The sequence below is a fragment of the Mucor mucedo genome, assembly GCF_025094135.1.
Source record: "Mucor mucedo strain NRRL 3635 chromosome Unknown EV154scaffold_311, whole genome shotgun sequence".
In the NCBI taxonomy this organism is placed as follows: Eukaryota; Fungi; Mucoromycota; class Mucoromycetes; order Mucorales; family Mucoraceae; genus Mucor; species Mucor mucedo.
Window position 1 is genome coordinate 1 of NW_026252595.1, and position 23,643 is coordinate 23,643.

Sequence of the window (23,643 nt, forward strand, 5' to 3'; positions counted from 1 at the left end):
TATCTGTAAAATAAAATGGAGATGTTAGAAAAAAAGTAAATCGATAAAAATGAAAGGCTCTTATTGAAAAATAAACAACATTTGTGATTTCAGTAATCGGATTTGGACATTAAATAATCTGATAGAAGGTTTTTGGGGCCTGCAGATTTTAATTCTTCGTTTGGACAATTCGGATTTTTTAGCGCTGAAAATATTCAATGTTGTTATTAATCGTCCATATATATTATTAAAATTTTAAAAGATTCTATTTGGAAAAACTGTAACCTTTCACAAAAAAAAAAAAAAAAAAAAAAAAAAATTAATGTCCTTAATCGGGATCTTTAAAAAATAGTTTGATGTGCTTGCGAGGGCCCTTAATCAATTCGTGTACGTATAGTAGCAAACATTTTTGGTAACAAATGCTAGACATAATGGTTCATATTTGTTGAAAATAGCCAAGTCCGGTACAAAAAACCAAAAAAGTACGAGGTAAGGGCTGCAATTCAAAATATAATTACTTGGGCATATGTGACAGACTTTACCGATTAATGAACTGGAACCTCGGAATTGTCTCCTCCAATTTTTAAGTCAAAAAACAAATGCTAAGTATGCACCCTAAGAAATAAAAAGTTTAGTCTTTGAAAAATGACAGGAAAAAGACATTATCGGACATTATTTTGTTATGAAGCTTCTTAGAGCAACAGGCTGCTTTTGTATCCTTTGTTCATACGTTTGGACGTGTCTCCTATTATATTTAAAATCAAAACTTAAGAATTCGCCTCAAGCCGAAATAAATAAACTAAATATTTGCTAGAAATACTGTCAAAATAACATTAAGGGGATATAACTTTTTTTTGAGGAAATTTAAAGTGATGGCGTTTTTTTAGTACTGTTATAAACGGTTTTCTACGTGTTATGAGTTAATTAAAAGTCAAAATCGCATCAAATGAGCTCTAGCTGAAAGAAATAAACTCAATAATTGAGGAAATACATGGCAAATGACGATTGTCTTGAAGGAAACACTGTTTAAGTAACTTTAAAATGCGGGATTCTATAGGTCAATTAAGCATGAACTTGGACGTGTTTCATGTTTCTTCAAGTTGATATCTTACTAACCGACCTCGAGCCAAAAACAAATTTCACTTTACCAGTGCAAGAACTTTAAAAGAACACATATATTAAAAACCAGTAATATAAGGAAAAAAAAGTACAGAGATTTAGAGTTAAATTAAATACAGATTAATAACGCTTGCAATAAGAAATTTTAGATATGAAGACAATCAAAAGTTTAGATATAACATAATCAATTCCATAATACATAGGGCATAAGAAAAAATATATTATAAAATAAAAATAAAAGGGAAAATACATAGACACAAAAAAAGGTGGCAAATAAAAATAACAAAAGAAAACAAAAAGGCATAAATAAAAGTATAAAAATAATAAAGATACAAAGTAAAATGAGGAATATAACTAAACAATGGGGAAAAAAGACTTAAACTAAAAAAAATTCATCCTAAGAGAAGGAAACATAGAGAGATATAACAACATAGAAGAACATAGTGGCATATAAAAGGAAGGTCGCATAGTAAAGGACAGTGGCATAGTTAAGGACGGTGGCATACTAAAGGAAGGTAGCATAGCGAAGGACAGTGGCATATAAAAGGAAGGTGGCATAGTAAAGGACGGTGACATATTAAAGGAAGGTGGCATAGGTGAAATTGTGGAATAACTTCAAGATAATGACATAATTAGGGCTGTAATGGGTGAGAGGAATGGTAATAAAATTATTTAAATCAAACGGTCATTTCGTTTATGCTTTCGCGCGCGGACACAGGGAATGGTTCTACCACCAACACGACTATCATGAATTTCAGTGACCCGACGATAGACACGAGGAAAACTTGGGTCCTCAAACTTGTGATCATAGGCATAGTCTTGAAGAAACTGGAACATCTCCCAGGAAACGTCACCCATTGGTTCTAAGAACCAAGATACTTTTCGCGTCGCAATAGTTGTTGAAGATGTACGCCTAAACACCTTAGTAGGGTAAGACATGGGCACATATTCGAGAATATACACCGATGCCGCCAGAAGGATACAATGTAATTGTTTGAGAGACCTCGAACTGATATCAGCATGCAGAAAAAGCTCCAAGAAAACAGAGCGGGAACCAAATGCTTTCCATGATCTATCCATACGATCATCCGTCACCAAAGATTGAACCCAAGCCCGTTCACGGTGCTCTTGTTCGACATAAGGAAGCAAAAACGCAACACGCCTCAGAAAGTCCATTTTGACCGTGAGATCCAGCGCATCCCGAAGTTCAGGGTCGAACATGGATTGGTCACCACCGAACGAAAGATTTTCGATGTTGCACCCGGTGTGGCCACCTCCAACCAGAGAAAAATACTCCTCAAAAAAAGACTTCCAGGAAACGGACAGCGGATTCGGGCCCAAGACCAAAACGATGAAATATTTGACGGGTTTTTTCAGCGTATCTGACGGTGTCAGCATTGCCAACGTCAAACATTGGGATAGCTTGGTTGGTCAACCAAGTTCCAGGAACACGATGCCTGCTAAGTGGGGTTTTGGAAAAGCCCAGACAAGGAGCGAAGGTCAAGGGGCCCAGAGAAACGGTGTAGCTTACCGTGTTGTTAAGTGCCACGTCATGAGCCAAGTGCACATTTTCCGGATTAATTTCATTAGCGGCAGCCATACGGTCTATTTCGTTGACTAAACTGTCACCATCTACCACCAAAGTTCTGACAAAAGACAAACCGGGAAACATATCCGCCTTTCTGGTCGAATCAAAAGCATCGATGAAACGCCACTCGTTAAGATCAAACACGAAATGGTAACTCATAAAAACAGGTAGTTTTTTTTTACAGCGATGAGTCTTGACAAAGTTGTTGCAACAAGTAGATCCCTTATCGGCCAGATGTATGAGGCTGTTCAACAGAAAAACGCAGAACGCAAAGCCAGACACAGCAGGTAATTGCACATCCCGGCTTAACGAGACCATCATCTCCGAGGTGAGATTCAGCAACTCGCGGACATAGGCGAGATACTCGTCGACAAAGAAATGGATAAACGCACCGTTCGATTGAAGGCGGCTTCAAATAAAAAGAAAATGTTAGATTGTATACATAGATATAATGTCAATGATAAAAAGAACTTACTGCAGCCCATCCATTAATTTTAGAACGAGTATGTCGCCCACATCCGCCGCACTCACACGAACCTCCAAACGAGAGGTAAACTGCGTCTCCTGATGCTCATCCAGGCAACGTTGGTAGACGTTCTGTTTAGAGAAGAATGAAAAAAGTTAGGCAAAGACAATACAAATAATACTACATAAACACTTACCAGCCCTTGTCTCCAATGGCCAGTTGCATGGTTGATGGTTGCCCGAGACTTTGACAGGGACCAATCCTCACCGACGGAACCGTTGAAGCCTTGCCTGGCTCTGGTGAACGGGATCTTGACATCATTGTACATAATCATCTTCCAAGCTTCATTAATGGCTGGAGCAGGGTTCTTGCCTGACATGCCACCGAAACGGCCAAGGCACATATCTTGACACTCCGAAACGGTACCATCGCCACCAAAAAGTTCACCAGTTACCGAACAGAACTCTTCTTTTAAAAAACTGATGATTGGACGGTTATCATCAACAGAGACCGCAAAAAAGTTTGACCCAATGTCCACCCTAGTTTGGACGGCAGCCAACTGATTCCAGTCAATCATATTACTGAGAATTGCCGTATGACTGAATCTACGCAGAGGAGCCTTAAACCCAAACGCGGAAAGGACAAACCTGAAGTGACGAAACATCGCCAAAGATTGCTTTTCCCGAACCATATCACGCATGATGTCAACGATATCGGAAAGCTCCTCCGTCCATAAAGTAAGAGACAAGGCATTGTGGACACCACGAGCAGCTGATTGTTCGTACGAACTACCACAGCGGTTGTATTCTGAGGGGACGCGATCTTTGGACACCTTTACAGCGGGAAGAAAAATTTCGTTGGCGAACTTGGCCTGGTGAAACGAGTCAAGTACGGAGGCATCAGAGTCCATTTCCACACCAAGCTCCTTTGTGATGTTTGAGATATTAAAAAATAGATAAAACAGAATAAAAAGAAGTAATAAGAAATGAGTCTCTATTAATCCTTTATTAAAGTTATGGAGAGAAAGTCATCGCAAAAGGGAGGACCCTTTTTGTATCAAACATCTGGGAGATTGAATCTGGTAAGGAATAGGCAGTGGCTTGTTTCTATCTTCTGAAACATGGCAATTAGAATTACATGGTCTTAGGTCAATCAATACTTTCTTATATTGATTGGCCCAAATTATTAAGTGAAAAATTCTCATTAGCTGACACTTCAGTAACAGATTAATGAGAATCAAAAACAACCAATAATAATATAATTTCCCAATATATACACAACCAGGTGTAAACTTTAAAATTTCAAGACCATTTTTTTCCCAAAAAAAAAAGTAAAAATAGATATGAAAATTGTTTCCTTTTTGGTTTTGTGGTTTTGTTTACGTTTCCTTGCTGTACAAACAAAACAATAAAATACAAATACAAAATACGAAAATAGTTTTTTTTTAAAATTGCCTTAAAAAGCGAAATTTATTTATATAAAAAATTGGCCCACAAAATCAGAAACCGGCAAAAAGCGCCTGTTTGCCCCTCGGGGCTACGCAGGCCGACCAGGCAGGCTATTCAGCCTTGACAGACAGGGCAGACCACGTAGCCCAGACAGGCCACGTATGACACGTATAGCAGTCAGTGAATTCAAGCTAGAAAACCCACGCAAAACTGATTCTGTTTGAGCTGAAGCTACGGAAAAAGGTATTAATGTGATATTCAAGTGTCTGTGGTAGATGTTGTACTTACATTTTATCCGTGCTTAAGCAGTATCACGAGCTAATTTATAAAGTGAATAATGTGTTTAGTAAAACGGATAATGATTAATGTTAAAATTATAGTACCTTGTATGAAGCTTTACGCGATATATCTATTGACAAATGAAACGCGTTATGTATTAGTTTAGGATGTAAAATTATCACCAAGATATTACTTACGGTATTTCAAAGAGAAAAGAGCCTCTAAAAAATAAAAAGGCGTTTGTTAATGATATATTATTACAGGGAAGCACAGTAAAGAATAAAGTATACCTTTATAGATACACATCTTGAAAGTAAAAGGGGATAGAAGATTATATTATTGCATAAGTCATGAAATAGCTACCTTTTTCGCGTTTGACTTTGATTAAATTGACTGTGAGAGAAGAATTAGTAGAATGCCTTATGATAGTATTGTTAAGACAGATGTTCTATGACATACCATTGTTCATAAGCATCATAATATTACAAGCAATAATCACGCGTTTGTGAAGACACGCCACGGTTAAAAAAAAATACGTAAGAGAAAGAAAAGCGACCTAAGAAAATTGGGTTGCGTGACAAAATATCGTTCCGCAATGACGTTTGTAAATTATTGCACCAATCAAATTGACAGCTTATGTCCGCATAAGCTAAGCATTAAACACATTTTTTGATCTGAACGATATATAAACCAAACACAATCCCCAGAGTGCACTTTATCAAAATTCTTTATTTTATTATAAACAACTTACTTTAATTTTAAAACACTATGAAAAAAACACCTGGAACAAATAAGTTCCGTGCAAAACCTGCCTTACCGCCTCAGGAGCAAACGTGTGTGTTATGTAAATACAGTACAATTAATCGACACTCTTTTAAAGTGCATCAACGATCAGGACACCACTTAGAACTTCTGGAGGCGATTCAGTCCAATCAAGGATCACTACCTGCCAATGACATCCAACAACAGTAAGTGAGCGTCTTCATCAATTTAAAAATAGTCAGTTTGTACTTATCATTATTATTTTTAGGAATACCTCTGACGAACAACCTACTATCCCGCTAAGCGAATCTCGTAGTTCTGATATGGAGTCCATTGAAAGGTAAAGTTATTTAAGGCTGTTAAATATATTCAAATTACTTACATCAATATACATTAGACCAATCCAACCTGAACGCACTGCCGAACCATTGTCTGAACCTGCAAATGAATTTGATGAAAATCAATATGATGATTATGATGGTGACGGTGATGATGATGGGCGTGATGATGGTGAAGAAGAATTCGATGGTGGTAATGCCTTTGACCATTTCAACAATGATTTTAACAACGGAGGGGAATCTGATGATGATAGCGAATCTAATGAACCTCCCGTTCCTGTTAACGACGTCAACAACGGCTCTAATGGTGATGGTGGTGATGATGGTAATGATGAATATCTTGATTTGAGTGGTGATGTCAACGACAATCCAGCATATCCTTTCAAAAATGAATACATAATGCATGCCCTTCTTTTCTTCAAGTCTGGTAGCTTTAAGTATTCAGAAGTCCAAATCAAATCAGTTCTTGATTTTGGTAAATATATGGCTGAAATTGCAATCAAAGAGTACAGAGCTCAACTAGCTTTGGATCCTTCTGATGTTATTTATGATTTCCGTGGTTATCCCACTCCCCACAGCGTTTCCAGATTTCACAAATCCAAGAAAAGTTGTATACCTTGTTTTCCTCATGCTCCCCATTGTGCGAAAGATGATAACGGCGGACTTCTTGTCGAACCTACTGAACCTGCCACATCAACTAGCACATCTGGTACTGCTACAGCAGCTCCTGCCTCTACCTCTGCTCCTGCCTCTACCTCTGCTCCTGCCTCTACCTCTGCTTCTGCCAATACCTCTGCTCCTGCCACTGATCCTGCTGCAACAACAAATACAACTGCTTCTGCACCCGCTGTTCCTGTTGTTGTCGCATCAAAGCCTGACTTGTTTCTTAATGATGTATCTGAACACTTGCGACTTCTCGTAGGTAATCCCTGTATGTCTGGTTTCCTGTCAGATCTTCCTGATCGAACACCTAACCAACGAATCAAGCTAAGTCAAGGTGAAAAGTGGAATTGTGATAGATTGTTTGAGCATCCCATGATAATTACTGGTCCAAATCTTCAACTCTGGGTATCGGATAAAGTCTCTTTGCTGTCTGAGAGCAATATTCCTCTTCGTGATCGCCAATATTTTAAAGTGGCCAAGATATTCCAAATATCAAAAGTTGTGAACGTTGATTTGTATCCAATTAAACCCGATAATAATCTTGAAATGTGCTGTTTATACGACATCCTTCTCCACTGTCCCATAACCGACCTTGACATCAATAATGTCTTTCGTGCCGAACATGAATCCTTCGATGCATTTACCAGCTTACAACAAATAAATGGTGACGATTATCTTTGTTCTAGAGATGTTGTTGCTAATACTCGATTGATTCGCGCTCATCATGACATGATTGATACTGGTAATAAGTACAAGCGTCCACTGCCCATTAGATCACGTATAAGAAGCATAAATCCCAATTCGCCAAACTACCAGGTCGTTAGAGTAATTCCGTACAACCTTTTCTCTGATGATACCAGTGGTAACTCCACATCAAAATGGAATTGTTTCGATTCGTGGTCGATGAATCCTGCCGCTGTTCCTCTTAGTGTTGCCAATCATTATTTGAATCAATTTTTTATATGTGGATCAAATCGTCATACTGCTATGGAACAGTTGCCTTCCCTTGTCCCCGATTTGAAGAAACTGGAAACTGGTCTGCCGATGTTTGATGCTATTCTCAAGGAAGAAGTCTTTGTTGTTGCTCCTCTTTTGTTTATCAAGGCTGACAATCCTCGTCATGCCGAGGTTTCTTGTTTGAAAGCTTCAACAGCTACTTATCCGTGTAGAAAATGCTTCTGGTGTCGACATGCTGATGCTTTTGATCCTAATAGAATTACCACGGCCGAAGAACACATGTCAGTTCCAAGAGAAAAAGGTCACTGGATGAGTTTATTTCCAAGCGATGACTCGGATAGTACTGATTTCTCGATACGTGTTCGTAACAGACAGGGTGATTATATCATGGTCGAAAACTTGATGGACCTCGGCTTCAAGGAAACTGCTGGTAAAAGGCTTTTGACGTTGTCTTCTTGGGATCCTAGCAAGGATACACCGGTAGAAATTCTGCATGGCCTATGTCTCGGTTTAATCAAATACACGTTCAACAAAGCTGCTGATTGCTTTTTCAACAAGAAGCAGGTTGATCGCATTAGTATTTTGTGTGCAAAGTATGGGTCTAAGGCTTTTACCAATTTGTCGACGCATCTCAAAGGATACAAAAGCTTTCTTGGAAGAGACTTCAAACTTATGATTCAGATGCTCCCAATTGTTCTCAGAGTTGCTCGTGACCACATTGATTTCCTCAACCTTCGTAATGATCAATTCCACCGAATGGATAACGTTATTAGTACTTTTGACAAGCTTGGTGAGCTTTGCTCATTGTGTTATAACTGTGAAATACATACCAACTTTTCTGCCTATCTCGATTTATTGCGTCAATCCGTTGATGATACTGTTGTTGCTCTGGATAACCTTGATCGTACCGTTGTTCCCAGTAACCGACGTACTCGTGGAGAGCCAGCAACAGCAACGACAACTGCATCAGTGCCCAGTCAAACTACTTCTGAAGAGATCTATGGTCTTTCTGGTGAACAATCTAATGGTGCTACGATTCCATACGCCAAAACTGGTGGTCCATTGTGTAATCGTTTAAAGACTCATTTGATAGTCCATTTGGTAGAGGATTGTCTTCGATTTGCTTCTCCTGTGCTTCTCGCAACTGAAAAGAACGAGCAATTCAACAAACACATTAGGGCAATTGTCATGAAGACCAACAAACAAAACCCTTCTCGTGATTTGGCTCTTATTAACGGTCGTGAGGTAATGCTGAGAAGTATTGCGATGGGTCTTGTTTGGGATAACGGTATGAAAACTCGTGGTAGTCTGGTCAAAGCGTGGTTCGATAGGTACAGTGAGGACATGTACTATTCTGCTAATCGGGAATTCGGCAGTACTGAATATATTGCTGGAAAGAAGATTGCTTTGAACATGACGGCTATTCTCGATGTTGACTTGGATTCTCTTGGGGCGCGTCGTCTGCTTGGAAAGGTGGTAAAACTTCGCGGCGATCAGGCTATTGTTGAGGTGTATGAACTTGTTCCCAGGCCAGCCTTCGTGATTCACGATGACAGTAGCCTCATTTCTGTCTATCAAGCTGACGAAGGTGGTAATCTCCTCACCAAGAAAACTGAAGAAATCTTGGACTTGCTGAAGTATAAACTGACTGTGGTGGAATTACTTGACATGTCTCAGGAAACTGAGATTGACACTGTCAAGTATTCTCTTATCAACAAGTGCAAGTTCGGTACTTTCTGGTGGCTCCATAACACTAATCGTTATTTCAAAATTTTAGAAAATGAAAGAAACTAATCATTTTGTTTTTTTTTACATGTCATTTTTTCAAAAAAATAAAAGTCTCTTCCATTTTGTTATCCAATAAAAATGCTTAGCTGCACGAATCGCTATCCTGACCCCCATAAAAGACGCTAAAGTAGTTTTCAAGGTGCACAAAACCTTCATTCAGTTGTTTATTTCATAACATCTGGCCTTCAATCACGTATTTTGTTTTTTCGCCCAATCGCAAAGTTTTATTTTTTTAAAAAAAAATTCTGACACGGGAATTTACTTTTTGGTGCAGAATTTAAGAAATATTTAAAGTTTTCAACTGGTTGTGTAATCTGTAACAAGATTATACTGGTAATATGAGAGTAAAACTCGAATATTATAATTTAACCACATTGAAGGTCATTCTATACGATATTTATTGGAGGAAATACGACATCATTCATGTTTGGAAATATGATATGGATTTTCAGATGGCATTGGTCATCCATCGTAAAAAGTAACGTGTGATGGCAGTCCTTAACAGGCATCTTGAAGTTGTGATGCTCATACGTGCAGTAATCCAAACGAGTGATACGAGTACTAAAAGGGATGGCTCAGGTAAAAGCGCACACGGTTATCCGGGAGCAAGGGAATGTCACGCAAGCCGTAGGTGATGAAGGCATCGACAATAGGGTTTAAGGGGATAATTGGGGGTTGGGGTTGATGTGTTGCTATGAAAAGACAGTGTTGGCATAGGAATAGGGCGAGAAAAGTACAAGTGGGATCAGCAGGGAGGACTTTACGTGTATAATAATTTGGATATCAATGATATCATCGGGTCGTGTGCTATTCTACACAATGCATGAACGGCAACAGGGGAGCTAGGTTTCGGTGGTTTGGTTCTTGAGCCTGCTGGTCTTGTAGTTGGAGAGCAGGATGATACATGTGTTATAGGTAACCGTGCCCGCTTGCGCATCTTTAATGCAGCTTTTCCTTAAATGTGTTAAGTACCAAATTTTTTTGAAAAATAAAACAAATTTATTATTGAAGAAAAAAGCCCATTTTATTTTAGTCGATGTTATGAGGTTTATATTCATCGGACAAAGGATAAGTGATATCAAGCAAGTCTGACGGAACAAGAGAAACCGTCGTGACATTGCCATCGATCGCATGTCATTGGCAGAGGGGGTGGAGGCAGTGTTGTATGGGAGGGTGCTGTTGGAAAGGGTGCTTCTGACGACGGTGTTGCTGGTGTTGGTGTTGTTGGCGTGGGTGTTGTTGTACGCGCTGGTGTTGCTGGCAGAAGGACTGTTGTACTGATAGTCATTGGCTTCAGGAATACCATTGACATCTGGGCGGAAGTAGTGGCTGGTGTGGTTGGTATAATTGTAGTCACCGTTTTCAAACGCATTGTAGCTGGTGGCGTTGTTGTTGCTTGAGCCGAAATCCCCTTTCATTACCATCAGCATCTGGCGCTCGATATCCAGACTGGCCTGCAACAGCACGGCGATGCGAGACTGCACCTGGTCCTGTTTGTCCATGGACTTCAACGGCTGACCAAAAAACGTTGTCGAAGGAGCAAGATTTCTACTGAACGTTCTACGCTCAGGCTCACCACGCTTAAAACAACGTGCCTCAATCTCCTTTATAGAGGTCACCAGATGCTCGATCGTTCGGTTGACCCCTCTACTTCTACTGGCAACCCCACGAGTCACACCCTTCTCAGCATCATAGTTTTTGACCGCTCTTACTCGTCTAGCACCGAAACTTCACCACGATTATCTATCGCCTCTCCAGAAAGAGAGGTATACACGGTAGTTGGCGTCATGGTGCGCATGTCACTGGTGGGGTTCTCCATCGCATCATAGTAAACCCAGTTTTCAATCGGTGCGGTACCAGTTGGATTCAACGTATCATTGCGATGTCTGAAGGCAGCACAGGGAGCAGACCACTTAGACTTCAATGGACTCAAAGGTCTGTTTGCATTGGTGCTATTGTTGGTCTTGAATGAGTGCAACATTCATGGTACAACTCATTTGGTCTAGCTAGCGTACGATTGGACTCCATCCGCTTGTTGTAATCAGCATACAATTCAATAAGCGCAAAGGTGCTAGCAGAATTCCATTTTGAGCGCGTGTATCTGGTATCCGAAACTTAATAGTGGCATCAGCATCTGTGGCATCAGCAGTGGCAGTAGCAGCTGCAGCAGGGGAAACGGCGGCAGCAGCAGGAACGACGACAGGAACCTCCTGTTCTTCTGAAACAGTAGTAGCATGCGAAGGTTGCTACCATAGGCTACACCATTTGGTGTCACTTAAATAAACTGGTGATTGATAGGGTTGTTGTTGTTGTTTTGATTATTCATTTTAGAAGAATTAAGGTAAGGAAACAGTAATAGAATTTTATTAGGTATTTCAGCATTTTAGTAGTCCATTTTAGGACCGTTTATTTCTGGAGGCTTCACATTCGATGCCCAAAGATTTTTCATTTTTAAGCAGTAGATTAATAATAAAAAAAAATCCCAACATTATTTTTGACAGAATTCAATTTAGGAAAAAAATATTGATAGAAAAACATTTTTTTAAAAAAAAAAAAAAAAACAAAAACGGAGCTTGTCCATATCAGTACATCTCCTATTTAAGATCTCAATATATTTTGTTTCATGTCAGCAGGCTAAATCATACAAATATGAGAATTCTGGTCCGTTATCCCTCAAAATCCGTTGATTTCAGGGTACTCCGGTCCGTTATCCCTGAAAATCCGTTGGCTTTAGGGTACTCCGGTCCGTTATCCCTGAAAATCCGTTGGCTTTAGGGTACTCCGGTCCGTTATCCCTACAGATCCGATACTTGAGGGTTCCCTGATTACATTAAACTAATGACCAAAATACATTATAAGAAATTAGAAACGGTTCCGAAATGGTTCAAGCATTCTAAACTTGTGTGGGGATTATCTGAGCTAATTTCACATCTAAGGTAAGTCACAAATCATATCAGAACATCCTTAAACGTGCGCTGAATTTGAAAAACGTATATACAGTGCCCTCCAAAGTATCGTAACCGTTTAAGGTTTTCGTATTTTGTGTAATGACATCACATACTCATTCATAGGGAAACTTTCCAAACATTTTTAGTTTTCTGTTTTTTGTTATTATTAAGTTATGGATCCGGTTAACAGCGCTTCATAGGAAATATATAAGCTATTATCACTATTATAAGATGTTAAACACTTTTTTTTCATAACCTTTACTGAAACATTTTTATTCTAAACATGTAACCCATTTTTGAGTCTACCACATTTTCGTTTAGTCCAATGTGGCTCTAATGGTGTTATTGCTTTGGAGTCTGGTTCTAGTATTGGTGTATTGAACAGAGCTATAAAAAAATTAATCAAGATAACCTGTTCAATTAGTAGGCCTGTGAGGAGTGGATCGGGGCAAGAGCAGAACAGAATAATTATTAGGGTGAGGACAAAAGAAACAGACATTATATATCTATTAGTATTGATACATATATAAAAAGGAATGAAGGTAGAAAAAGGTTTATTCAGAGGAGCAGGAAAAATAGATAAGATCTTGAATACAGAAATAAGAATAAATAAACATGTTGTTATTTATCTTTATTGACAGATTGGGTAAACAAAGGTTGGGGGATCAGATTAACAAAGACTGACTATTAGTCATAGGCCGTTCCCAAGCAAAACTTTTTTTACGTTTTGGGAACAAAAGTATTTAGCTCAAAATAGTAATTTAAACTATAAAAAACATTTTACCAGCCACAATTTATGGGGGGTTGGGCAATTTACAAATTAGTAATTTATACCCTCGTAGGTGGGGGCTATAAATTACAAAAAAGTAAAAACATGTGTGACATGACTTAAAATAATATTTCTAATTACAAAACTAGCATGTCTTATTTACTGGTTGTATATGGGCCACATTGCTATCCTCAGTATACTAAAATTATAAGCTAGTACTTATACTGGGGGGACCAAACCTTTTTACAAATCGAGCGATTTGTTTTTTGAAAATAATGTCTGCTTGGGAACGGCCATATTTAGTTTGGGACATCTTTGGGGTAGCGGGAATGAACACAGATAATTTCGCAGATAGATACAGAGGATAACATGAGCTGATATTATTAATGTTTTAAAGGGAGTTCAAAGGCAGAGGTACCAAGGAAACGCATGTTTAATGGTTTTACAAGAACAAGGGACAACGGGGATACATTATTTGGAACGCAGGCGTTAGACAGGATATAATAGTGATGTTTGACAGTGACATGTGTCACAGGAGGCAGAGAACAGGGAACAGGTGGAACAGGTGGAACAGGTGGAACAGGTGGAACAGGTGGAACAGGTGGAAAAGGAACAATGGGCTGGTTGGGTTTCAATAATGGTCTGAGACATTTTGCATGATTATATGCAACTGACACATAGGCGGTTCATGACAGTCCTCTAACTATCAACCGGCGGGCTGACCGATCGTCTTTCAGTTTTTGTCCCGCAGGTTGACCGTTCCTAAATTAATTTTTGACCGGTCGGTTGACTGGTCGATGTTTAATTGCTAAAACGTGGCTGTAGTGTTCGTTATTTCAAAATATATGGAGTTTTTACGAAAACTGCAATAGCAGAAGGTCAATTATTGTGTCCAAGGCCTATTTGGATATTGAGCTGAAAATTTTATGGCTAGAAAAATAAACCCATTTTCAATTATTTTTTACGCAATCTTTGCCATAAACTTAATATAATCATATTCCTGATTATTATTCCGCCTAATCACGTGTGCAAGGAATGTCCAAAAAGACAGAAGTTTACTATTTTGGTTGCCATGAAATCTCCTGTAAAGTCTTACCCAACACAATAATTGCCTGTGTTAAAGTTACGCAACTCGTTGTTAAGTATATCACTACAGGTGTCTACTTCTAAAGTTGTATTTTGAACGCATTATAATTAATCTGACTAAGTATTTCGATACCATGTCTTATATTCCAAATAATGCGATACGAATCATGTCTCATGGAAAACAATTAATGTAACGTGCCCCTAAGCTTGAACCTGATAAACTTTTTGCTCTTTTTTAATTAAAGTTTTATACCACAAAAAACGTTTTGCTACAGATTTCTGACAGACGAACGATTGTAACATTGATTTGAAACATAAGCAAATAGTTTAAATATTTGGTTATAAAAACGTTTTACTGATAGCTATCAAACATTATTAGTGCTAAAATATTAAAGCGGGGGAGTATAGGGAAAGCCCGTCGTTTGAAAGAAACAAAAAGAGCAGACAGTAATTTTGTAAAACCCGACTTCGATCTGTAAAACTAGCGGAGTGTAGTTATTATTTTATAAGAGATAAAAATGGTTGATGATTTATTAAAATAAAGTGATGCTATTTATAATACTGTGTCACGTGTTTACGTAGCATGATAGATCCAATATAAGGCTATAAGATGACAACGAAATGCTTTTAATTTAGACATCTTACCCGTCTTTTGAAACGTAAAGCAATGAATGCTTATCGGTTTTTTTCTTACCGTTTTGTGCCTATACAATGACGGTGGAATAGACATAAAACAGCTATTTCCGATAGTAAAGTAGCGACAGTATTTAGTATAGCTCTCGGCTACTATTAAAAGAAGAATGCGAAAAAGAAAAATAAATAATTCGAATTTTGCACCTACATACAAAAGTTCGCTTTCCGACAGGTATGCGATTGAATCCAAAATGCATATTGAAAGGTGGTGATGGACGTCAAATTTTTTTATCTCTCACTCACTTTATTGTTCGACAACAAACACAAAAAAATCATAAATAACCGAATTAAATAACGTGCATGTTAGTATCAAAAGCGAATGTAAGTACAAGGTAAACCAATCATCTTGTAACAGATAACCAACTATTTTTGTTAGATCCAGAAAACCATGGCCATTTAATTAGTCAATGTTTGTGAATGTCAAACATTCAATTGCCATCCGAAGAAGGTGAGCTCTTTTTTTATCTTAAAAATGTATATATATTAAGATGTACATAATCAGAACAATCTACGGCCTCGCCAATTGAGGAGAGACCAATGGCTGTGCCAAGAAAAAGAATGGCCAAAGAAAACCATGAGGGTAGCTCTTCTGCCAAGAAAGGCAAATCGTATGCCTCAAACCCATACATTGATGACGAGGCCTCGTGTCAAAATGACACTGAAGAATCCAATACAATCAGTGTCGTCGAACCAGTAGAGGTTCCTACCACCCCTTCCAAGGAGGCGGATGCTATCATTACCCCAACTGTCGCAATTCGACAAAACATGTCGATTCTAAGCGCTCCACTCTGACTCAAGGCAATCAGAGTCTTAAAAATGCCTACTATGACAGCCACCACCGAGCAAAAAGACATTGATAACTTTCTGAAAGATATCTTCTTTTATTTCAATGCTGGTCAGACTTACGATGTCTTGGGAAAGTGCATCCAATACGTCGGATGTTATCACTTTTTTTGTTTCTTGGCAGAATCGAAATTACAAGGCCAAGGAACACATAAAAAACATATGCAAGCAATCAAAGGTAAAACATACATGGCCTATTGCATACTTTAAAGATTTAACCTTCTTTCAATAGACGGTCAATCCATTAAATACCAGACCACACTTTTAAAAGCTGCCGGTAAAAGACACAATGTGTTACTTAAGGACTTTAAGTACGGCGCTCTTGCCATTGTAATTCCTAACTCCGTTGCAGCCTTTGAGCGATGGAGCTGGGAAAAATTCCCAAACATTCATTAGTGTGATTAAGCAGGATAAAGCCTTAACAAAGGAATTACAAGATCTTCAGCTTCACTCCTCTTTCTTAGACAAAACTGGAGAATTAAATTACGTATATTATAAAGACAGCGGCTAAATTCGTTCCGATCATATTCAAAATAATAAGGAGTTCATTTTTGCTACTTGGCTTTAATTCAAGGTCGTAGTGTTTCATTGATCCTAATTGTGACACAATAAAATATCAATACGAAAGACTTTTTTTTCATCCTCTCTTATCATTAACAAGAGCCACGGCTCTTTGCAAGGTAATTGACAAGATAATGGTAGTAATGTAGTGTGAAAGACTAAGGCGGTGCGTCGGTCCATGAGAGTGCCAGGTCCTATGAGAAGGAACCAGTACGAGATTCTTCTTTCATGTATAGCAACACCAGACAAATGTGGGAACGATACATGCAAGAACGATATTCTACTTAAAACAACGAGCTCTTTTTAACGGTTCTATTCTTGTTCCAAAGAACGATGATCCCATTGACTTATTTATCTTTTAGTACCCTACATTACGCGCACTACACTATTCTTCCCTCTGAAGGCCAAGCCTTGACCCACAAAGCACCCTGAATGAAAGTCGGAACTACATAAAGTTATAACGAATGCCTTCGAGGCTTTCTAGTGTTATATTTCTAGGGCAAACTTGTTTATTCGGTTTCATAGTTTTTATGAGTCTGAAGTTAGATGAATAGAGTCTAATTTTAGACTCATCTTTTAGATATACGGTTACCATATGTAAGAATCCGGTTCAAAAGATAATAGACACTAATTTTTCAGAGCATCGACGGTTTTTTCTATATAAGATTATAGGAATTAATAAACAAGTTCTAGTTCATGAGCGTTAAATTAGCCGCATGGTAAACATTGGCGGGATGGTTGAGATTCGATCTCCCTGTATTAGGAGCGAAATATCAGCTTGATACCGGAATATTTGAGTGGCTGACCCTATTTTGAGGATATTTATCAAATTGCGTAAAACATTTTACTTGTTTTGATTTCTCATTAATATACAATTGGCGAATGTCAAGAGCTGAAAGGCCTACAGGACAGACAGAATAATACTTGCTGCCAAAAACAGAGTTGTCCACCGAATGAAATTTAACATTTTTACTAAAATATAGCTAAAACTAGTACAAAAATGATATAATCATTTTTGACCACATTACTAATACGTTCATGATATAAATTTCCAAGAATCAAGTGATGCAGTGTATAAAATATATTATAAGTAGGAGTCACTTGAAATTAACTTGCTACTTCCATTTTTTTTGGATGGAAAATGGGAAAACGTGCTTAAATACAAGCGAGTACGGAGGAAGTTAATAAAAATATCACCAATTGGTATGGTAGGTAATTTTATGCCAACAACCAGTACTGATAAATAATTGGAATAGTTTTAGCATGATAAAGGAAATCTCTTCACTGCATATCGGGCAAACAGCAACGGAATTGACACCATATTTACCTTGAAAATTTTTAAATACATAAAAAACCCGACAATATAACCAAAAAATATTTTTTCCGGCACTTGTAAAGGACCGACGCAATTTAGACAGTTTCAGGAAAAACTTGTACGTTCATGGAGCAAGTATGAGAACAAAATAACATGTAACCGTCACCAGCCAAAAGATACATTAATAAAAGTAAAATTTACTTAAAGGGCAAAAATATTTTTCAGAAGTCGAAAAACATTTTTAAAGAGGTAGGAATAGTTTTAATAAAATGCCAATAGCCTGGGCTGTCTAATTACATTGTTAAAAAAGTCTCTACCATAAGGGAGGTAAGACACGACACAGTCAGACATAGAAGCCCAAAAATACTTTGGTCAATTACCCTAAACGTTTGACGGACACAGCAATAAGCCTTGTTGTAACAGTTCTAGCTTTATATCGAGTATTTATCTACGAAACATTACGAACAGAAAACAATTATTTATCAGAAAACCACAGAAATTAGCAAAAATGTCGATGTTCCAGAATACCTATTAATTATCCCATATGCTTAAACAAGTAGTACTTGTAACAGTTTCATAATTGACTAGCTCGTGTTGAAACAAAATATGAACACCAAACCGTCATTGTTTATGAAGTAAGTCTAAAATTGTTATAATAATAATTAAAAATCACGTACAAATCTTTGATTAACGATATCAAGTGTTAGGGGAATATCTGTGACGGTAGTAGTACTTGGTAGGGCAGCTTTAATTAAAATATAGAAATGAATCGGCAATGACACAAAGGGAGCAATGAATTTACTAAAAACACGAATAGTCAGTAGTTGATGGAAATTTTTAACAACACAGCAAATTTTTGCAGATTTAAATACTTTTGTCCTTTTCCAAAGACTCTGTCAAATACATACCAGATAGGCAGAACATGAACTGACACAGTAATGAACCAAACACGCTATAAAATAAATAAAAAAAAAAGGACAATTAAACAAAAACAGAAAAATATTTCCCAGAAGTTGAAAAAAAATTCTAAGGACCTGGGAAATAATTTTTTAGATCTAGAATAATTATCTTTGAGCGTAAAATCAATTAAAAAAAAAGTAGAAAGGACGATAGTTTGTTTATATGTCAACTAGTGGTAATAAATGGCTAAAATGTAGCGATTTATTACGAATTTATTTCTAAGTAAATTGAAGTCACGTACAACATTAGCGGTAATAAGAAATCATCAAAAGGACAAGGCGATTATTTATACGCCAAAAATCTACTTAGAGTGTATTTATGGAATGACCACGCGTAAGAAAGTAATAACTCCCAAAGCATGAATAACAACATGACTCTTTTTAACAATTTCCGTGCATATTTTAACCAAACACAAAGATCTTCGGATCAGCTTATAATAGTTGCAGTAACGATGGACAGGAAACATAAAATATCTGACAGTTTATTCGAAGAACTTCTTAGTAGGTTGCTAGTGATAGAAATTTTTTTGCAGTGTCTCGCCCCTCTTTGTACCAAGTAAAAGAAAGATTGATCGACGACTGAGAAAAAAGTACCGACATGTCAAAAAAAAACCAAACAACAGGTAAGTAATGAGCCTTTGCACAAAACCCGGAATGGAAGGCAGATTGAAGTAGTTTAAGATTTTATTAAAAACTACGTACACCGCGAGCAAAATCAGTAGGTAATGAAATGAATCCGTATTGAACTAAATGTGTCCTTGAATAAGTAAAAAATGAAAATATCACAAGATATTGTTTTTAAGACACATTTAAATGACCACAAAAACAGAAGTAATTAAAACAACATCTTATGCACTTCTCGCAAGAGTTTGGAAACAGGAAACTAAAGTGTGGTATCAATCAGAAAGAGATTGCCAGAAGGAAAATATTTTATGGAAAGACAGAAAAGTCTTTCTTAGAAGTTGAAAAGTACTTAAAATGCTTATAAAAACATCGTAATAATGTAACTACGCTGAAAAAAGTCACCCCAAGCTGTTTAAGCAACTACAAAAAAGTCCATCACCAAAAATGATCAAGTCAAGGACAAAATAATAAAGTAGGAACTATAAGGTCGTAGATTGTTGTGCAAAATATAACAAACGATATGTGACCACATAATTAAATGTCTGTTTAATCGATCTAGCACATAAGAGGGCGACGTCCTAGAAAATATAGTAAGGATTAAACAACATTAAACAAAGTACCAAACGTACGAAGCCAATATAGGAATTGGTGGAAGATACATATTCTATCAAATGATCTTGGTCATCAACGGTTTTTGAAATAATTTCGGCATACGCCAGAGAAGCATTCCACCAAGTACAACGAGTTTACAATCATCATACAATCGTCATAAAGTCTATATGGAGTAATTACTGAGAACGAGATAAGGTTTTCATAAGACGTATAAATGACATGAGACATGCTGAAGAAGATCTGGTACTTCCAAGCGGCTTGTTGTGTGGGAGTTATTGTTATTCCATCAATATTCTCAAAGAATAGACATATTGATTAAAGAGACGAAAATGGCCTAAAATTAGTTTGTTACGACCACATCCGGAAATGAAGGAGAAGCCGAATGGATATAGATTATGATGGAGAGTATATAAACAACACGCAATGTAAGAAAAACACCAATTGACGCATTGTGGGACTAAACACTTTATTGAAATCAAATCTTTTACATAAATATATACAAAAAAAATATATTAAAAGTCTGAATGAATTTATAACGTCATGGGAGCAGTGCAGATATATTCAGAATCGTCTACAATATGTAAACAAAAGGCCAGATAGGTCTTGTTATCAAATAATTCATACAAAAATGATGAAGTCATAAAATTTTATCAAGCCTGAAAGTATGTACAGGTCACAATTAAGGAGAACTGTCATGCTACATATCATACATAGTTATGGATTTTAAAGAAAAACCCATATACGTTACTTGGAATGAAAATGGACAAGGACCAAAAAAACAAAATACCAGCAGAATATTGTGAGCAACATAAAATCTAAAAGCGTCAAGAGGCAAATACAATAACGTACCCAGGTCGATTAAGGTGACAAGATATCCTTGTATTCAAGAAAAAGATAATTACCAAGACGACAGACAATTCAATTTACCAAGTAACTAAGACAACAAGATATCTAAGGCGACGAGATATCTTGGGCAACAATATCAGGAAGACAATATGATATCTATGACAGCAAGACATACGGGATAACAGTATATCCAAGACGTCAATGGTACTAAGGTAACGAAATAACCAAGGCAATAATGTGTCTAAGGCAACGAAATCGTTCAGACAACATGATATCCACGACAACGAGAAATATAAGACAAACAGATAAATTAGACAGCCAGATATCCAAGGCAACGACAAATCTAAGCGGATAATGTATCTAAGATACAAGATAACTAAAACAACAGGGTATCCAAGTGAGCAAGTAACGAAGACAACTATATGACCAAGACACCGACATATCTACGACAACAAGGTGACGAAGACAACCAGGTAAGTAAGACAACCGTATCGATAAGACAACCAAGTATGCAAGACAACCAAGTCTGTAGAGCAACAAGATAGTTAATACAACATGATATCAAAGATAACAAGTATTGACGAAAGGAATGCGAGTAAGACAACCAGATATCTAAGACAACAAAATTACAAGGATTCCAAGGTTTCTATGACAACACGTAACAAAGCAACCAAGGCAGTAGGAAAACAAGATATCTATAACAACAATATAACTAAGAAAACAGCATATCTATGACAACAAGATACCTACGACAACAAGTAGGCTAGGACAATAGGAGATCTAGGACAACCTAGTATCTGTGACAAGCAGAAAACTATGATTACCAGAGAACTATAAGTACGAGATATCTTTGAGTACCAGATAACTATAACTACCAGATAACTATGGCTACGAGATACATATAACAAATAGATAACTATGAGTAATCATATCACCATGACAATACAGATGACAATGAGTACCAGATAACTATGGCTACGAGATAACTATAACCACTCGATACATATCACAAATAGATAACTATGACTAATCATACCAATATGACAACACAGATCACTATGAATACAAAGATAACCATGACTACCAGATATCTATAACAACCACATAACTATGTCAACTAGTTAACTATGATGAATACATAACCATGTCAACTAAAAAAAAAACCTATGACAACAGGATGAATATGTCAATTAGATTTCTATGCCAACAAAGGAATAACTAGGACAATTAGACAATTAGGACAAATACAACACTATGAAGATCAGTTATCACCATGACTAGGATTGATCACCATGACTATGATTAATAACCATGACTATGATTAATCATTACGACCGATATTGGACACTATGACTATTCAATAAGACCACGATCATCCCCTAGACAACCATCCAGACATAGACAATGAATATTAACTAGACAATGAAGTTGACCATGACAATGCACCCGAAAAACCATATAGCCCAGACAACCCTGTTGCCTACGACAACCCTGTTGCCTACGACAACCCTGTTGCCTACGACAAGGGGAGTCAGAAGGAGTAAAGGGGGATAAGAAGGGGAAGATTTAGGGATAGGGTTATGTTGTGAAGTTAGAGAGAGAGAAGTAAAGTAGGCTGAGATGGTAAGATTTAGGGATAGGGTTCTGTTGGTAAGTAAGAGACAGAGAGACAAAGTGGAGTAATAAGGGGAAGTTTTAGGGATAGGGTTATGCGGACACATGGATAGTTGTGTAAGGTAGGTGTAAAGGAAGGGTAAGAGATAGACAAGAGACAAGTGAAGGGGAAGAGACAAGATTTAGGGATAGGGTTAGGGTTTACAGTTTATTTCAGGGTAAGTGACAGTGTGGAAGAGATAAGTGAGTGAAAGTAGAGTAGTAGAGTAAGTATTGGGGGCAAAGGAAGGATAAGCAGGGTAGTTTTAGGGATAGGGTTTCACTGACAGGTAGTTGAGTGAGAAGACAAGAGAGGTAAGGGTAAGAGTGTGTGTGAGAAGTAAGAGAGAGGTGGGATAAGAAGGGATTAGTTGGGAAGATTTAGGGATAGGGTTATGTTGGGAAGTTAGAGACAGAGAAGTAAAGTAGGATTAGACGGGAAGTTTTAGGGATAGGGTTATGCAGACACAGGGTTAAGTTGAGAGAGAGAGACAAGAGAGTAAGAGGGAAGTTTTAGGGTTAGGGGTTGGGTTCACTGGTGAATAAGGGAAAGTGAGAGAGTAAGAGTTGAGCGAAGGAAGGGGTAAGAAGCAAAGGCAGAGTAAGCAGGGTAGTTTTAGGGATAGGGTTTTGTAGTTCCATGGTTAGTAGAGTGAGAGAAGTGATAGAGTATGAGAGAAGTGGTAAGGGAAGGGTAAGAAAGAGTTAAGAAAGAGTGAGAAGAGAAGTTTTAGGGATAGGGTTTTATAGACACAATAAGAGTAAGTAAGAGAAAGAGTAAAGTAAGGGTAAGATGGGAATAGTCAGGGATAGGGGTTGGGTTCATTGGAGAGAAAGGGAAAGAGAGTGAAAGAGAGAAGTAGAAGTAGTAGTAGTAGTAGTAGTAGTAGCAGTAGAAGAATAGGATAGTTGTGATGGACTTCATGCTGGCCTTGCGGCCAGATCACTGCTTATCGCAAAATCACCTGTTGAACCTCCCCCGCCCACCACCACCCACCGCCTCCACTAATATATTAATAGTAGAGAGATTGATCAGTAGACACTTGAGAGAAAAAAAAAGAACGAAAAAACGACTAAGTAGTTTAAAGTCCGACTGATTACCATGGGGACAGAATAGGATGAGCAACGACAGAGTGAGGGTATTAGGCGAAAATTGGGGGTTGGGGTTGAAGGATTGCTAGGGAATAGGGTGAGAAAGAGTATGAGTGGGATCAGCAGGGAAGATTTAGGGTTAGGGTTAGGGTTAGGTTAGGGTTAGGGTTAGGGTTAGGGTTAGGGTTAGGGTTAGGGTTAGGGTTAGGGTTAGGGTTAGGGTTAGGGTTAGGGTTAGGGTTAGGGTTAGGGTTT

At 37.7% G+C, this 23,643-nt stretch overlaps 6 protein-coding genes across 6 annotated transcripts; 4 read left to right on the forward strand and 2 right to left on the reverse strand.

Annotated features, from left to right (window-relative positions):
• Window positions 1–1,770: 1,770 nt before the first annotated feature.
• Window positions 1,771–4,062, reverse strand: EV154DRAFT_488915 (uncharacterized protein; the record flags this gene model as incomplete). The annotated part of the gene is made up of 4 exons (XM_051599207.1): window positions 1,771–2,520; window positions 2,630–3,095; window positions 3,162–3,283; window positions 3,349–4,062. 4 exons carry the CDS (start codon window positions 4,060–4,062, stop codon window positions 1,771–1,773), a joined length of 2,052 nt encoding a protein of 683 aa, XP_051450022.1.
• A 1,369-nt stretch (window positions 4,063–5,431) lies between these two features.
• Window positions 5,432–9,474, forward strand: EV154DRAFT_534078 (uncharacterized protein). Its single transcript, XM_051604012.1, has 8 exons — window positions 5,432–5,847; window positions 5,910–5,981; window positions 6,039–8,945; window positions 8,976–9,075; window positions 9,097–9,154; window positions 9,179–9,252; window positions 9,277–9,294; window positions 9,319–9,474. The coding sequence occupies exons 1-8, from the start codon at window positions 5,648–5,650 to the stop codon at window positions 9,391–9,393; spliced, it is 3,504 nt and encodes a 1,167-aa protein (XP_051450023.1). The 5' UTR covers window positions 5,432–5,647; the 3' UTR covers window positions 9,394–9,474.
• A 2,562-nt stretch (window positions 9,475–12,036) lies between these two features.
• On the forward strand, window positions 12,037–13,764 carry EV154DRAFT_488917 (uncharacterized protein; the record flags this gene model as incomplete). Its single annotated transcript, XM_051599208.1, has 6 exons — window positions 12,037–12,130; window positions 12,254–12,323; window positions 12,870–12,877; window positions 12,977–12,981; window positions 13,123–13,201; window positions 13,625–13,764. 6 exons carry the CDS (start codon window positions 12,037–12,039, stop codon window positions 13,762–13,764), a joined length of 396 nt encoding a protein of 131 aa, XP_051450024.1.
• Window positions 13,765–15,300: 1,536 nt separating this feature from the next.
• On the forward strand, window positions 15,301–16,122 carry EV154DRAFT_488918 (uncharacterized protein; the record flags this gene model as incomplete). Its single annotated transcript, XM_051599209.1, has 4 exons — window positions 15,301–15,331; window positions 15,386–15,650; window positions 15,690–15,904; window positions 15,959–16,122. 4 exons carry the CDS (start codon window positions 15,301–15,303, stop codon window positions 16,120–16,122), a joined length of 675 nt encoding a protein of 224 aa, XP_051450025.1.
• An 800-nt stretch (window positions 16,123–16,922) lies between these two features.
• On the reverse strand, window positions 16,923–19,028 carry EV154DRAFT_488919 (uncharacterized protein; the record flags this gene model as incomplete). The annotated part of the gene is made up of 6 exons (XM_051599210.1): window positions 16,923–16,943; window positions 17,136–17,259; window positions 17,983–18,050; window positions 18,280–18,403; window positions 18,511–18,554; window positions 18,891–19,028. 6 exons carry the CDS (start codon window positions 19,026–19,028, stop codon window positions 16,923–16,925), a joined length of 519 nt encoding a protein of 172 aa, XP_051450026.1.
• Window positions 19,029–21,065: 2,037 nt separating this feature from the next.
• On the forward strand, window positions 21,066–21,378 carry EV154DRAFT_572490 (uncharacterized protein; the record flags this gene model as incomplete). The annotated part of the gene is made up of 2 exons (XM_051606338.1): window positions 21,066–21,116; window positions 21,211–21,378. The coding sequence occupies 2 exons, from the start codon at window positions 21,066–21,068 to the stop codon at window positions 21,376–21,378; spliced, it is 219 nt and encodes a 72-aa protein (XP_051450027.1).
• Window positions 21,379–23,643: the final 2,265 nt, after the last annotated feature.

Bases quoted from the DNA above. Each gene is read 5' to 3' on its own strand.
- EV154DRAFT_534078 (XM_051604012.1), top strand. From the start codon at position 5,648: ATGAAAAAAACACCTGGAACAAATAAGTTCCGTGCAAAACCTGCCTTA. The intron at 5,982-6,038 runs GTAAAGTTATTT...AATATACATTAG, and splicing joins GATATGGAGTCCATTGAAAG to ACCAATCCAACCTGAACGCA. The intron at 9,155-9,178 runs GTAGCCTCATTT...CTGTCTATCAAG, and splicing joins CTTCGTGATTCACGATGACA to CTGACGAAGGTGGTAATCTC.